The sequence below is a fragment of the Clarias gariepinus genome, chromosome 26 (genome assembly GCF_024256425.1).
Source record: "Clarias gariepinus isolate MV-2021 ecotype Netherlands chromosome 26, CGAR_prim_01v2, whole genome shotgun sequence".
NCBI classification, from domain to species: Eukaryota; Metazoa; Chordata; class Actinopteri; order Siluriformes; family Clariidae; genus Clarias; species Clarias gariepinus.
The window spans coordinates 1,087,822-1,104,289 of record NC_071125.1 but is presented as its reverse complement, the minus strand read 5'-3'; the positions used below and the strand labels follow the sequence as shown (position 1 = coordinate 1,104,289).

Genomic DNA, 16,468 nt, shown 5'->3' with positions numbered 1-16,468 from the left:
GTTTATTTTGCAGACGTCCTGTTGTAAGTCAGATGGGACGGGGTGCTGTGAAGATGATGATGAAGATCTGAAAGTGCGTAACTCATCACTCCTACACACACACACTCCTCCTCAAACACACACTCCTCTCTCTTACACACACATACACACACTGACACACTCTTCTTCACACACTACTCTCACACACTCCTCCTCCTATACACATACACTCCTCTTCTCTTTCTCACACACACACTCCTCACGCACGCACACTCATCCTCACACACACTGACACACTCCTCCTTATACACATACATTCCTTTTCTCTCTCACACACACACACACACACACACACTCCTCACACATATACACTCCTCTTTCTCTTTCTCTCTCACACACACACCCCTCACACACTCCTCCTCACACACACACACACACACACACACTTCTTCTCACACACACACACACACACACACACAATCATGCCTCCTCACATGCCTCACACACTTCTCATCATGCTGTCTGTCCTCAGGGTCACTGTGAGGTTCAGCAGGACGTCTCAGACTGCTGTTGTCACGAGACGGGGGTCTCCATGGCAACCACAAAAGACACGCCTCTCAAAACCAAGGAGAATCACGGTACACCTCTAAACTCATGATGAAAAAAAGTGCATGTCTTGCCATATTTAATGTAGAAAAATGTCACCTGATGCTCAGCGGTACATCGCCATGACGACTGATGATGTCATGCGTTCAGCTTGGCTCGCGATTGGCTGAACAGATTTGCCTGAAGCCCCGCCCTGATTTCTTATATCACACAATCAAGATGCCACACAATAAAATCCCTGCCTATACAGTGTGTATTAGCTACTGAGTGTGTGTGTGTGTGTGTGACATTTGTGTACGTAGGCTCGGTTCCGGAAGGTTCCACGTTCTTCAGCGCGAGCCCGTTTAAAGCGCTCTCACCTCAGCCTCCCAAATTCCTCAAATCCCTGATGCCTGTTCGGGAGGAGAGCAAAGCCAAGCGCACGCTAGAGGCACGCCCTCTGCTGGGGCAGGAGGTACCACACACACACACACACACATACACACACACACACACACTCTCTCTCTCTCTCTCTCCAATTCTCCACCTAACCCCACTCCTCATTCATCCTACCACACCGTCAGTAACCAGGACTCATGAGATCATCAGTATGATGTCATCGCATCTCTAGCCAATCAGCTGCCTCCTGATGAACCCAGTCTCTCACACACACGTAGAGTGCATGTTGAATATGCAAAACAAGCAAACACACTCTGTAGGTGTGTTTGCCTGCAAGAAAGAATGTTCCTGCATGTCTCACACACACACACACAGGTCTCCCCTAACCTTACAGACCCCACCCCCCTCCCCGGAAACCTTCCTGGATGCGCTGTACTGCATGCTGTGTGTGTGTGTGTGTGTTGCAGAGCATGCGCTGGTTAATGGCTCGGGGTGGCCCCTGGCTCCGCCCACGGGCTCGGAGTGAGGGCCACTGCTGCACGACAAACCACACCCACCTCAGAGCCAAACCTAAACACACTGCTGTAAGTGTCGGGTCTATACACACACACATACAGACTTCAAACCATACACATTGTTTTATACACGAAGGTGATGAAGAATTGTTTAGGTTGTCCTTATAAAATCATTACACACTCGTCATCATCTTATATTTCACCCATTAAATGTTTAACTGCATGCGTTACACCCTGTATAACCCCGCTAATACACACACACACAAACTCGGCAACATGCCTATTGTCTACAAAGCATTGGACAGGCCACGCCCACAAGGATCTCACTTGTTCGCGTGAACACTGTATATATTTAAGCATTTCTCCACTAGAGGGCAGTAGTTTTCTTGAGTTACATCATCGCCCACAATTTTATTTAAAACCGTAAATCTTATGGTAACCACCAGTCCTTCAATAACCTTAATAACAACCTTCAATCAATCTCTGCTCGCGGCTGAATGGTCAGGATTCGGAAGAGGAGGAGCCTGAGCAGGATGGCTGTGGCGCTGTTCCATCCTCCGTCTCCCTCCGTCACTTCCGGACGTACATCCCAGAGGACTTCGCCAATTTCGAGGTCTACAACGCCACCCTGTGCGGGGGCGGAGACTTGCCGGTGGGCGTGGCGCTGTTGCCTGGAAACAGAGTGTCTCGCAGTCCCACGGCGAGCAGCTGCACGAGCGGATATTTCTCCCACAGCACCTCCAACGCTACGCTTTCGGATGCACCGTTCTCGGGCAGCGAGAGTTCGGACCGTCTCAGCGTCGGCTCCCGGGACGCAGCCGAGCTCCAGGAGCACGCCAGGAACTCCCTGACTGCTAAAGGTGCCTTAAACGAGGCCACTCACGTCCACGCCTCATCGTCTCTCTCAAACACCAGTCAGGAGTTCACAGACTTCAAAGGCGCCGGTGACGAATTAGGAGAGGACGAACTCAAGCACTTTGACTGGCACACGGGACAGGCGGAACCTGCCGGAAGTTCCCCGAGACATCAAGAGCACGTCAGCGCTGACGATCTAGGGACACCGTGCCACCTCCAAAACGGCAACGGGGGTCCATCGTCGTCCTCGTCTTCGTCCGGGACGCCGCCTCGCCCCACTGCATCGGAGGACGCGGCACGCATAAACGGAGACGGAAACAGTCAAGCGAACTCGAGCGAAGACGAGGAGGGTGCACCGGTGACCCAGCTGCCTGACTGGATGGCACCTGGAGAGCAGGTGTGGGTGGGCACGAGAAGCGGCACGGTGCACTACGTGGGCGGAGTCGAGTTCGCCCAGGGCATCTGGGTAGGAGTGGAGCTTGACTGTGCTGTAGGTGCGTGTGATCCCGCATTCGAATTACGATTTTTTTAATTACTTAACGAGGTCGCGATGTCATGCTGTCACAATTCCGAACCGACTGTGTGTTTTGTCTCCCCGCGCAGGTAAACACGACGGCACGGTGCAGGGACGGGTGTATTTCCGCTGCGCCACCGGTCACGGCGCGTTCGTGCGTCCGGCGTGCCTCAGCAGGTCGCCTGTCTCCGTGGACACCGACCCGCAGCTCCAACGCGTCCTGCTGTAGGGAAGACGGTTTCTGTTCAGAGCCGATGCTACATGCTAATATTTAAATATTTTACATTAACATCACGATCAGGATTTAAAAAAATATTCTTCTTAGGGAAGGACACGCTGGATTTTTATTCGTCTGTAACAAAAGAGCTTCCTTCATTATACATGGAGCGTGGAGTGTGTTCAGTATCACAGCATAGCGTATCACTGATTATCGGCACATACCTAACGTAGGCTTCTCTCTCTTCGGTATTTTATTTTCCTGTGTATTTTAATATTTTTTTGTTTTAAAATTATAAGACTATTTAAAAAACAAGAAGAAGAAGAAGATAAAGATCCCTCTTTGAATGTTAAATGCACCGTTGCACAAATTCTCCCTCACGATATCTTATAGATGATTTTTTATTTTTAAGCTCAAACTTAACTTTAAGCCAGCTTCTGTTTCACGCCTTATCCAACCACTTCCACTGACCGCGGCTGAACGAGGACGGAATTCAGCGCTGTTTAAGGCGGAGACATGAAGGAAATCAGCTGAAGTTAAGAAAGTACTACTGTTGAGTCACGGGATTATATCAGGTGTTACCAAAGACGCTTCCAATTTGCTGTTTAAGCTGAAAGCGTTTGTGTTTTTATCTCGTGTGTTTGTGTGTGTGTGTGTGTGTGTTAGACATGTGTCAGTATTGTTGCAGTATCACTATGATGTCGCTGTAATGTTTCAACTTTACCCATAATACCGTTTTTTTGAAAGTGTAGCAACACTGACTCATTTTGGTCTCCGACGTAAAATAAGAGATTCTATAATTCAGGTGTCCTCGTGATGTCCTTTTAAACGGCACAAACGTCCAACAGGCCTTAATGTTTTTACTCAGCCCGGTTTAAACCGCCTCGTAATTTTAGTTTGTATCAGATCACATCTAGAGCCTGTCCGATTGAATCATTGAGTCAGTTTTTGATTCAGAATCGATTTACATTTAAGAACAATTTAAGAACTTGTTGAAATTCTGCGGTAAATACAAACTGCTTGCAAAATACTCTCGTTTTACAAGATTATTGCGTCGCTACTACTTCTTCATTCTGGGTTTATGTGTAATTCGAGCAGTACCGCCACCTACTGGAGAGTACAATAACGAAGTATATGTACTCAGTTACCTCCCATCTTAGGGCAAACATTAGTGCTATTGAAATCAAATTTAAATTTACAAAATAAAATGAAAAAATCATAACGGATCAAATTAAATTGGCGGTCTAAATCGTGTAGCCAGAGGAATTCTGCGGTAGATCACGATACAGGTGTGTACAGTTGAATATTTTTACCGGTGACAGTGACATATTTTCTTCTTCTTGGTGTTTACCAGCGGCTGGCATCCACTACGTTGCATCACCGCCACCTTCTGGTCTTCATCTTCCTCATCTTTCTTTCATTTTTCTCTTTTCTAGTCTGTTTCTTGTTATAAGGGGTGTAACTACATATTAGTAGGTCACATGACTATATCAGGTTTGTGTGCTGCACCTTAAGTGCTAGAACTCGATAACACATTCCTCATTAACTCAAACACAGGAGACACGTTTTTTTATCACCTGTATGTTACTGGCAGAGTGAGCGATCCATGAGACTTATCAGGGTTTAATCTGCGAACCATAACAGGGTGTTTATGAAACCATTGGCGTAACAGTTAAGTCGTCTCACTAAACCTGTTGTTTTTTTATTTTTTATTTTGCTTGGATTTATTTCACTTGTTCATAATTCAAATCATTTAATCATTACATCTCTATCGCTATAGACAATTAGTGCTCCTGTTTCGGCGCCCTCTAGCGTCCGACAGCACGTTTAACAGAGACGTATTTTAACAGCAGCTAATCCAAATGTAACGGAGAGAAACTGCTGTATCTGGACGTCCTACCTGCGGCAGCCATAGTGGTAAAAATGATCACTGGCACATGTCTAGTGTGTGTAAATGTGTGTGTATGTGGGTACAGAGTGTGTGACTGATTCTCACTTAAGTGCCATACGTTTGGTTTCAGCTCCTCACACTTTTCTGATTGTGGTAAAAAGTTTGTAACAGGAAGTTGCCTTGTTTCCTTACTGGTTTTATAAGTACTGTATCTGTGTAAAGAACTTTATTTGGGAACTGTTGCCTGAACGCTTGCACTGGAGAGACGTGGAGAGGCTCAAGGCGGAGACAGAGAGCTGCAGATCCGACGCATAAAAAAAGCACCTTGGTTCATGTTCCGTTTTGTAACGCGGGGCGAGCGTGGACTCGGACACATGGACTGACGCTGTTTGACTCGTCAGTCCCTTTTAACTTCATCGGCTTTTTAGTTTTTCTATTGTGTTTTGACTAATAAGTAATATTTTCTTACTTTGTAACGAGCATGTGCCGAGAAGCATCTTTATTAATGATCACGTCAGTCGCTTAATTTCTGTATCACTGTTTTTTGCGTTTTATTACGGCGTAACATGTAACTTTTAATGGATACGTTACAAAGCTGCCTTCCGATTTGTCAAAAACAAGCTGATGCTTTGAAGCTTGCAATAACAACACTGTGTGTTAAATATCACGATCAGATCGTATAACTGATAATCAGCACCTACCTTATTTTTTTTATACTCATGCAACTAAATCAATCTATTTTTTAAAAGGTAACAGGACGAAGGGAGACGGACGCGCACTGGCCTCGTTGCCTCGAGGAATCAGTGCGCTTAAAGACTATATTTTGCTGAAGAACTTTCATGGAAGTGTGTTTATAATGCTGTAATAGTGTATGGATGAAAGAAACCCAAGCCCTTACTCTGGAAGACAAGCTGCTCTCCTTCACCAGGACTTGTACATAGAGCTGTATTTGAACCTATATAATGTACAGAACTGTATTTATATTGTATCAAGAAAAAGTGGGTACAAAGATCTTCTAGAATACAGAACATTTACAGTTTCAAGTGTTTGCGTCTTTTGTATTTACTCGACATGTTTGTTGACTTGCCGTTGTCAGAGATGACCTCACAGATGCATATGATTGATGAGCATCACTCTAATTGATAGGAGACACAGAGAGAGAGAGAGAGTATGCTACCCAAATTAGAAAGCACCGCTAAGCAGTTTTATTACAGTATTATATGAGGTACCAATAAATAACCTGCACCTTATGATCCACTGCAACTAGTTTGCTTGCTGGACTAACTGGAGCTTGTTCATGCACCTCGTGGAACATCCAGACAGATAGGCGTTACAGAAGTCCTACTGCAGACGTTTTCCTGCATCATGTAGGAACATTGTATTGCTTATATTGGCAATATTTCTAGGACGTAAGAATACTATTCTAGTCATGTTATCTGCTTCAAATAAAAGACTGGAATCAATAATCACACCAGAGGCTTTTACTGTTTACTGTTACGGTTAAACAGAAAGTTTTTCAGAGTTTCTGAGTGATCAGAAAGCTTACTCCTGGTCCTTGTACTTCTGTCTTGTCAGAATTATGCAGAAGGAACTTAATAAGCATACAGCGTCTAATGTCCTTCACACATTTCTTAACTTTATTAAACTGGTGTCTCTCATCTGGCCTTGCTGAGACATATTACTGTGTAACTTATTTTTCACAGTGGAGATGATTTAAGACAGAAGGACACTTAAAAAGTTTTTAAAACTTTTATTCATTGAAACTAAGTTGCTAATATTCACCTGTTTTCTCCACAATGAAGACTTAAAGAAAATCATACTGTTTCTAATGTGATGTATTTATAAATAAAATGTATTTTTGTTTTATAGCTGGGGGTGAAAAATTATCAACCAACATTGAATATCCAGAAATTTCTGCACCCTGATCACCACAGCCATATGTTGTTTTTCCCCAAATAAAAAAACAAACACACACAAAGTTGTATAGAATGTCTCTGTGTGCTTTAGCAGTGCGGATTCTCTTCATTTGAACTTTATGAAGAGCTCCATGGTTGGTATGGAAAATCTCAAGTGTCCTGCGCAGAGCCCTGACTGAACTCAACCCCGCTGAGGATTAACTGGAACTCGAGTATCCTCAACATTCTGACATCAGTCCCTGAGCTCATGTAGAGTGTATGAATGAACACACACATTCCTGGAATACACACACTCCAACTCACTCTCTAGGGGAAAGCCTTCCCAGATGACTGGGGTAATTACTGTACATGACAGGAAAAGGGGTTATATCTGGAAGTGAGTGTTAAAGGTGCAGTGCAGAATTTGGCGGTAATGCAACGTACTGTTAAACCGTTAAACATGAAGAATCTGTTAGCAGTAGTGGTTGTCAGCAGTACACATACTTTTGGCCTTATAGTGTATTTATTACTCTAGTAATAATAATAATTGAATGTTTTATTACTTATGCATATTTTTTAATAGATTTTAAAACCTGATTTATACTAAGGTATTGCATGAAGAAAATTTAATAGGTATTTAAAGAATTTTAAATAATAATAAGTACAAATACAAAAAATTACATATAATAACAGTTCTATATTTATACAGTGAAACCTCGGATTGCGAGTGTTCCGCAAGACGAGCAAAAAATTTTAATAGATTATGACTTGAAAAACGAGCAAGTCTTGGTTTACGTAGTATCATGTAGCACGTACAGCTTCTTGTTTTGACGCCGAGCGTCACGTGATCACAACTGAGCCAATGTTTTTTTTCTCTCTCTTGCGCTGCGGAATTGTGGGTAATCGTCTATCCCGCTGGGTCTTAGTGCTCGTCTCTTACTGGTATAATCAACATCCGTGCACGCGTAAAATGTTTACTATAACAGTGACCTCATGTGTGCGCGTAAAACATATTTTCTGTCTGTATGCTTGTGTGTACAGCGCGTATGTAAAGCAAAAGCAAGTCTCATTAAAGATGTTAAAAGATCCATTTTCTCTCTCTTTCAGCCTACACTGTGTGTGTGTCGCGATTCTTTTCAAAGGTAAAGTGCAGGTTCATTTGTTTTATTTTTACTTTAGTGTGTGCTCACTCGAGTGTCATTAGAGATGTTCCTTATTAAGTTTCCCCGATAAAACAGTGTTTCCGTTAGTATGTGTGTGTGTTTGTGTGAAAGTTGGATGCAGAGGGGAAGGGGCATTCCTCCTCTCCTCTTACTTTAGCTTCACACCGAAATTATTCGAATAAGTAAAAAGGCCGAATAAATTTTGCCGAACGATGACGTTTTTAATGACGCAATCAAATAGTAACCCGCGCGGAGTGAGAGGCGCGCGCTTTATGCAGCAAACATGTCAGCAGTGTGGAAGCACTTTAAAGTGTCAGAGAAAGAGGCAAAAACGGCCGTTTGCAGACACTGTTCTGCTGAATTGTCCAGAGGGGGTGCATCTGCAAAAACGTACAGCACTTTAAGTTTAATTTATCACTTAAAATCAAGACACCCCGAACATCATGCAGAGTACAAGAAAGACACAGTGGCGGCTACGACAACAGCAGCAGCGAAGCCACATTTTTTTCACTATTTAATGCACATTTGTTGTTGTAGACATACAGAGTTACATTCTTTCAGCAGTCAGTTATAGCCCTAACATAGGCTATTCAAGAAGGGGGGCTTCAAATATGTCCGAATAAAAATATTTTTTTATTTTACTAATTTATTTATTTTAAGTTATATTGTGCTTTGTTTGTATAATATCTGCTGGAATGTAAAAAAAAATGTTTAGTGTTAAATAAATATTTTTAAATTGTATTTTTTGTTATTTGATTTATTTTTCTGAAAAGCAACACAAAATAGTAAAAAGCTAATTTTTACTATTTAATAAATAATTAATATAAATTGGCAAAATAAATGGAAACACCGCGTTCGGTTATTCGGCTTCGGCCAAGAATAACATATACACACACACACACACAAACAAACATACGCACAAAAAAATTATTTTGACTTTATATTTTGTATTAATTATTTTTATGTATTTATATTGTTGGGTTGTGGAACGAATAATCCGAGTTTCCGTTACTTTTTACAGGGGAAATTCCTTTGATATACAAGTCTTCCGGAATTATCTACACTCGCAATCCAAGGTTCCACTGTATATATTTTATATATTTACTATTTATCTTACAGATTCGCTTGCATCCAGTAGATTTACATGATGTAGAAAGTGTCTAGGTTCCCAAATAAATGCGTTGAAAAGTGCAAATCACGGGTCGAGACGCTGCGGATCGCTTAGTAATGGCGGCTCATATGTCACGTGACCTGCCTGTCGCCTCTGATTGGCTGCCCTCCTATCGTGCCAAGCGCGGCGTGGGCGGAGCCTGGACGCTGTAGGAAAGACTGAAAGGAAGATGGCGGAGAATTAAGTTCAGCGGCTCCGGCGGTTTTACAGTGAAACAATTCGAGGTTTCTTTAATTTTCAGATAAACGGATAAAGATCGGAGTAGACGGCGGCTCCCCGCGGGGAAGTGATCAACAGGTACGTGGTGTGTGTGTGTGTGTGTGTGTGTGGGGATTAGAACCGTCCTGGTGTTCGCGGTGAGCTCCGAGCAGAGCGCTGGGTTTTGTTTACATCAGAGTAAAAACACCTCTGTATCAAAATAAACAAGTGATAATAAACACTCCGGGGTCAGTGACGGGTTTATTCACTACACACGTCGGTTATACACATGATTTATATGCTTTAAAGCAATCCGGGTTATCAACGCACAGATCTCCATGACGTGTGTGTGTGTGTGTGTGTGTTAGGAGGAGATTAATATTTTACCAGTTTAGTGTAATGTGAGAGTGTAAAGTAACTCTTTCTCTCTCTCACACACACACACACACACACACACTCAGGTCTTCATGAGCTTCTGATTCAAAAAAGATCAAACATAAATGTAAGAATATAATCATCAGATGTAATCAATAAAAAGTCGATCACGAGGCCTGAGGAGCAAAAGAGAAAGAAAAAGCACCTGAAACACCTCCCTGCCCTGACCTCCAGACCACCTGTGTCTTATTATTCATTATTCATGATCAAATAAATCCTTAAGATCTTTAAATTATAGATCAGTCCACCTTTTATACTAATGTAAGAAAACAACAACGTTATATACCAGCATTATAACAATCCTAAGGTATTAGTTCTTGTATTAGTTCCCCCCCCCCCCCCATGGATCTAAAATTACAATTAATTTATTAAGTATATTTATAATTTAATTATATCCTAAACTGTAGATGTATAATAAATCCCATTGGAAATATATACACAGACATAAATACTTATGATACATTGTTATATAAATATATTTAAATGTATATTAAAATAAGTAAATATGGAAAATAGGATTTATTCCCACATTTTAGTATGTATTTATAAATATTTATAATGTTATTGTATCCTAAACACTAGATGTCTAATAAATTCAATAGTAACATGTCTAGATATGTTATTTATAAATATTATCCAAATAAATATATAAATATATCTGAAATAAATGAATAAATACATATACAAATATTAGTTTAAAATTGTAATGTTTATAGATTAATTGTAAACATGTATAAATAATAAATTATTAGTTCATAAATATATTGTTTAATATTCACAAAAATGTTATATTTTTCAATTATATCCTAATATTTTATATATATATATATATATATATATATATATATATATATATATATATATATACACACACACACTACCGTTCAAAAGTTTTAGAACACTTTCTACCTCCATGATGGTTCCTGATTTATCTTTCTTTCTACATTGTAAAGGAATGCTGAAGGCATCCAAAATATGCATTAATCTCCTTTGAACAGTTTGAAAAGACTTCATAACGCCTCTAATCTGAGGTGCTGTTAATTGGTTAATTTTTCAGGCTGAGGTAAGTTTTGGTCTCGCCCTCCTGGGACGGCCTTCATGAGAGCCAGTTTCATTATGGTGCTTGACGGATTTTGCAAATGCACTTGACAATACTGTTCTTGCAAGAACTATACAGCCAGAAAGGCTGACCTCTGTGTCTTAAAATAACAACTAACTGTTGTTTTTGTTGTTGTTATGTAATTACCTAATCCCATATGTGTTATTTTATAGTTTTGAAATTCGCAGTATTGTTGTAGAATGTAGAAAATAAATCACTAAACAAAAACAAAGAAAATTGCAAGTGTTCTAAAACTTTTGAACAGTAGTGTGTGTGTATATATATATATAGATAGATAGATAGATAGATATAGATATCTATATATATTGATATATTGCGATTTCTGACGTGTTTATATTGTTTTCATAGTGTAGCGTGTAAGAAGTCACTGCACTGTCTGTGTTCGTGAGAAGAATTTCAGGAAATTCCTCATGTCACAGTGTTTACGTTGCAGACATGAACACTGGATGTAAGCTGCACAGGAAGCAGCGCGGTCTTCTGCACGCAAGTGGTTTCACGGCATGAGGCTTTAAGAAACGGGAATTTGTTAAACGTTCAGGTTGAGAAAACGCAGTCGATCAAAAGCTTCTGCTTTTAACCCGAGTGAAATCAGATCTGAGTGACGGAGCAAGAACTGAGGAAGTGAATGATTTGTTTTAAAACCGCAGTAGTTTTCTTTCCTTCTTTACTTTTTCCTTTTTTTTTTTCTAGTATAGATATTGTCATACAAGTTCTGTAAAATAAAATAAAAAAAGCTCTGTCTTGGAGCAATCTGTAATCGTGTGTTTATATCAGGATCGACACCCTGTTACATGACTTGATGTTTTTGCCTAAGCCAGCTGTCCTTGGCGGTTTTGTGGGTGGAGGTTTGTCCAAATGGGTGGGCTCAATGAGTTTACAAAGAAAAATCTCATTGTATTAAACTCCAGGACCTTTTTTTGACTAATTACATATTAACTCTTATTTGTGAGTTCATGCTCACATCAGATCCGTGGTGTCGTTCCACACTGAGCGAAGCTGAGCGCTTTTTAAGAGGAACGATTTGTTAGTTGCAGTGTTGCATCATTTCATCATTGGTAAGAGTATTTCATAGAATTGTGTTTCTCATACTGTGAGTTGACGCTTATGTAATTTTTTTTACACCTCGAAAGTGAAAAACCTTAAAGTAACAGTAACAGCGATAAATACTGCCGAGGCCTGAGGAGGCGGGAAATCCACCTGGCTTTATTCATCTATTTTATTTATTTGTTGAGAACCAGATTAATAGGAAATAACCCACAGTTTTGAGGTGGATGAAACAAGAGATTTAATCCACCTGATTAAATTCACCATAAAAAAAAGATTTCAAGGCGTCAGACGACCTCATTAATCCCGATGCTTTATCGTTGTCTTGCGTCACATCAGATGCTTACAGACCGTCTGTAATGAGTGTTATTATTTTATATCATTAAACGATATCTGATCTATCATGGTATCAATATACTGTAGTTATGATACACACTACCGCTGACTCCATGGTCCTTCCTGATGTTTATTTCTCTCTACACTGTAAAACAACACTGAAGGTGTTTATCCTAAGACACACAATAATCTGCCTTTAAACAGTTGATATTGAGATGTTTATCTGCTCCTTCTGCTCCGTAAAGCTTCATAACGGCTCTAATCTGAGCTGCTGGTTGTTAATTGGTGATTTGTGACTTGGTGGGACTGGACTGAAAATAATGAGAGACAAAAGGAATTCCTTCAGGAAGCCTGGAGAACTATTTTTAAAGACTACATTAACAAATACTAGAAAGTCTGTAACCTTTTAAGCAAAATGTGAATAAATTGGGGGCTGTCAAGATTTGTATCAAGTATTTAAAGTATCAAGTGTGTATTTTGTAACATCTTTGTTTTATAACATTACTATTACCAGGCGCCATGTCACAGGATAAGAGTGGATACGTCCCGTTCGTGGACAGCGGCTCTCCTTCTCCACCTCAGGCCCCGGGGTACGGGCAGCCCAACCCCGCCGGATTTGTCCTGCCCCCTCCGGATTACAACGGGATGCCCGGAGTCCCGGGAATGGCCGGAGTCCCGGGACCGGCCGGCGTCCCGGGACCACCCGGAGCGCCCGGCGGTCTTCCCTTTCCTACTCCGGGAGCCTTCATGCATCCCATGTACGGTCAGGGCGGACCCGGATATCCCCCCGCCCCCTTTCCACACATGACTCCGTACAACCCAGCAGCTCCCAGCCCAGCTCCGAATCCCGCTCCGTACCAGTACAATCCAGGTGAGGGCTGAAGGAGGCGTGCCTCTGATTAAGTGTTTTAATTCAATCAGAAATGTGCTTTTTTTTTTTGTTTTGTTTTTTTAATAACTGTTTCTGTTTGTTTTTTCTGAAACGCAGACACGTCCAACAATTTCTACCAAGGGGACGAGCCACCTCCTCCGGTCTACAACAACGAGGAGATCACCATCTCAGGGTTCGATGATAAAGCAGTGAGACGAGCGTTCATACGCAAGGTAGCGAGACAGAAAGAATTTGCATGTATATGGAAATGAACCCACACCCAAAAAACAGCACTGTTGAGTTCTGAGTTCTGATTGGCCAGAAGGTGTTGATTTCCTTTTTTTTCTTTTTTTTTAAACACAAAAAAAACAGTTAAACAACAGACGTTAATTTGTTTTATGAAACTTTTAATTAAAACCCTGAAGGCATAAAATGGGTTATGTTAGATGTTCTTTGCTGTGGTGTAAGAGAACTAAAACGCTGTGTGCGTGTGTCTTTTGGCAGGTCTTCCTGGTTCTCACCGTGCAGCTGGTCGCCACCTTCTCGGTCGTCGCTCTGTTCACGTTCGAGCAAAACATCAAGACGTTTGTAAGGCGGAACAGCTGGACCTACTACGTGTCCTACATCATCTTCCTCGTCCCGCTCATCGCCATCAGCTGCTGCGGAGAGTTCCGCCGCAAACACCCATGGAACCTGATCGCCTTGGTATTTACACACACATAACACTCTTCATATACATGTTACACTGTTATTATTATTATTATTATTATTATGGGTTATAAAATTGACAACTAGACTGGGAGACGTCTGGAACAGGAGTCCTGAAAAAAATTATGTCTATAATAATAATAATAATAATAATAATAATATGTAGCTGCAAGCAACAATGAGCGGGTCCAAGCACCTCGCGCCATCGCACCCCAGTTTTTATAAAGGGAATAAATCGATACCATTACGACATACTTGTAGAATAAGGGGAGTCACATTGATGTCCATTTAGTGCATTTTGCAAACTATCCAAAATAACCGACTTCCTGTTGAGTAGAGCATGTAATATTAAGACCCCTAAAGATGATGATTTAACCTTTGTTAACTGTTCGTTGCTAAACATGAGCCTGTACTTGACTTGTATAAGATTATTACATCATATTTAAAAAGTCGACCCTGGACCTGTACCTGTTTGTCAGTCAATCAGTTTAAACTGAAGCGATCGTGTTTTCTGACTCGTCTCGATGCTCTTCCTTACAGTCGGTGTTGACCCTGAGCATGTCGTACATGACGGGCGTGATCGCCAGCTTCTACGACACGGACGCCGTCATCATGGCCGTCGGTATCACCGTGGTGGTCTGCTTCACGGTCGTCATCTTCTCCCTGCAGGTCAGCGCTCTGGTGTATACGATCAGGTTTTAATCTCATTCTTTACAGGAAACAAGTGTGTGAAGTGCTCGAGTGCCCCCCCTGCTGGCCGTGTGGACAATTACAACCGCAGTCCAATGAAGAGTCGCCAGACGTGTAACCGAGGATTATTAAACAATCACCGACTGCACCTTTACAGTTGTTTGAGAAAATTAAAGCCTAAAAAAGCAGAGCTTTCCCAGAATGCATTGTACTTGCTTTGAAGCACCACTGCACATATTTAACTACAGCTGAGCTTCACAACCAGGACATCTGCACTTCCTGGAAACGCTCTCTCGTCTGATTAAGTGGAATTTGGTTTTGTGTGTGTGTGTGATTAAACAGAGATGGTGATATGATAAGAGTCTTTTTTTTTTTCTTTTCTTTTTTTTCTCTTGCTCTTACTTGAACCCACACAGAGCAAATACGACTTCACTTCCTGTGCCGGAGTCCTGTTCGTCTGCGTGATCGTCCTCTTCATCTTCGGGATCCTCTGCATCTTCATCCGTAATAAAATCCTGCACATCGTGTACGCCTCGCTGGGCGCGCTCGTCTTCACCTGCGTAAGACTCCATTCTGTATTTTATTTACATTTTTCCCCCCTTTATTATAAACCTACGCAGCTCGTCTAACTGACGGACAAACGGTTGTCACCTGAGGGTGATGTGATCCACGTACGTTCACTAGGTGACATCATAATCATTAGCATCATTAGCCTGCTGTTTGTTGTTGTGTTGCAGTTCTTGGCCGTGGACACGCAGCTGCTCCTGGGGAACAAGAAACTCTCCCTGAGTCCCGAGGAGTATGTGTTCGGAGCGCTGAACCTCTACCTGGACATCATCAACATCTTCCTGTACATCCTCCAGATCGTCGGCCGGAGCCGCAACTGACACGCCGTGGCGAGCTAATCGACGCGGACGACATCTTGTTTCTATTATCTTTAGAGCTAGTGTGTTTTATCAACACTCGTGTAAAAGAATTTAAATGTGAACCAGCATCTTCTTCTTCTTCTTAGAATTTTGTTATTGTTATCATTATTAGTTATTATTATTATGATTATTATCATGATTAGTAGACGTTTACTCCACACACACACTCAGTTCACTTTAGCTAATGTGTATAAGAAAACACATGTATATAAAGAGACTCTGGTTTCTCGCAGCGCACTAAACACACCCCGTTTCCCGCCACACTTAACGTGCTGCTCTCTACACGTCAGAGTCTCAGTTTACTTCTGTTCTGTTGTGATGTGACTACTGCGCTTGCTGTATAAACCCTTTAAAAACTCAGCGTAGAGATAGCCGTAGTGTGTATCGATGTATTAATGAACACTTAACCATCTGTTTGTTTTTGGTTTTCCTTTTTTTCTTTCTTTCTTTTGAACATTTAGTTACTGATTCATTGTTCACTGCTGTATTTCCGAACAAGTACAATCTGTATTTTTCCATAACTGTATGTCTGAAAAAAAAATGGAAAAGATGTGGAATAAAAGTATTTTTTTTCCTCCACTCATATCGGATTATTGTGTTTAATTTTTAATTTTTTTAAAAGTTGAATAGCTTTAATCCAAGCTTTTTAACGAGAGAACTAAATTGTTACGGTTATATTGTTTAATTCCCTCTGTTGAAGATATTTACACCGTACGCTGCAACCGCAAAGCCACCAGCATTGTGACTAATCATTCGGGCCTCAAATCCAGACTGCATAACAGCTTTTTCTTCACAAGCCACTCGTCTCCTCAGTAAAAAGGTTGTTTTCAATCAGTAACTCAATAAGTGATGTGTTTAATTAGCTGGCGTAGATCGTGTTAGAAGGACTTCAATTTATTAGTCAAAATTCTTTTTGGGTTCATAATTCCAACATGGAGGTCAACAAGTTGGTGAAC

General features: G+C 41.2%; 2 protein-coding genes across 2 annotated transcripts in view; both read left to right on the top strand.

Moving 5' to 3' along the window:
• The window catches only part of kif13a (kinesin family member 13A), a 38,247-nt gene extending 32,249 nt beyond the window's left edge, over positions 1-5,998 (top strand). The window contains exons 35-40 of the mRNA XM_053487682.1: positions 14-73; positions 512-617; positions 888-1,039; positions 1,431-1,547; positions 1,984-2,827; positions 2,937-5,998. Coding sequence (XP_053343657.1) covers positions 14-73; positions 512-617; positions 888-1,039; positions 1,431-1,547; positions 1,984-2,827; positions 2,937-3,076 — 1,419 coding nt within the window. The 3' untranslated portion in view covers positions 3,077-5,998. The remainder of the gene's footprint in view (positions 1-13; positions 74-511; positions 618-887; positions 1,040-1,430; positions 1,548-1,983; positions 2,828-2,936) is intronic.
• Positions 5,999-9,329: 3,331 nt separating this feature from the next.
• Positions 9,330-16,095, top strand: grinab (glutamate receptor, ionotropic, N-methyl D-aspartate-associated protein 1b (glutamate binding)). The gene is made up of 7 exons (XM_053488338.1): positions 9,330-9,481; positions 12,832-13,188; positions 13,306-13,421; positions 13,693-13,893; positions 14,437-14,565; positions 15,003-15,146; positions 15,324-16,095. Exons 2-7 carry the CDS (start codon positions 12,837-12,839, stop codon positions 15,471-15,473), a joined length of 1,092 nt encoding a protein of 363 aa, XP_053344313.1. The 5' UTR covers positions 9,330-9,481; positions 12,832-12,836; the 3' UTR covers positions 15,474-16,095.
• The last annotated feature ends 373 nt before the right edge of the window (positions 16,096-16,468 follow it).

What these genes read in the sequence shown, in the direction of transcription:
- grinab (XM_053488338.1), top strand. Translation starts at nt 12,837, where the DNA reads ATGTCACAGGATAAGAGTGGATACGTCCCGTTCGTGGACAGCGGCTCT. An exon ending in CATGGAACCTGATCGCCTTG is followed by an intron (nt 13,894 to 14,436) that starts GTATTTACACAC and finishes TCTTCCTTACAG; the next exon opens with TCGGTGTTGACCCTGAGCAT. An exon ending in TCGTCATCTTCTCCCTGCAG is followed by an intron (nt 14,566 to 15,002) that starts GTCAGCGCTCTG and finishes GAACCCACACAG; the next exon opens with AGCAAATACGACTTCACTTC.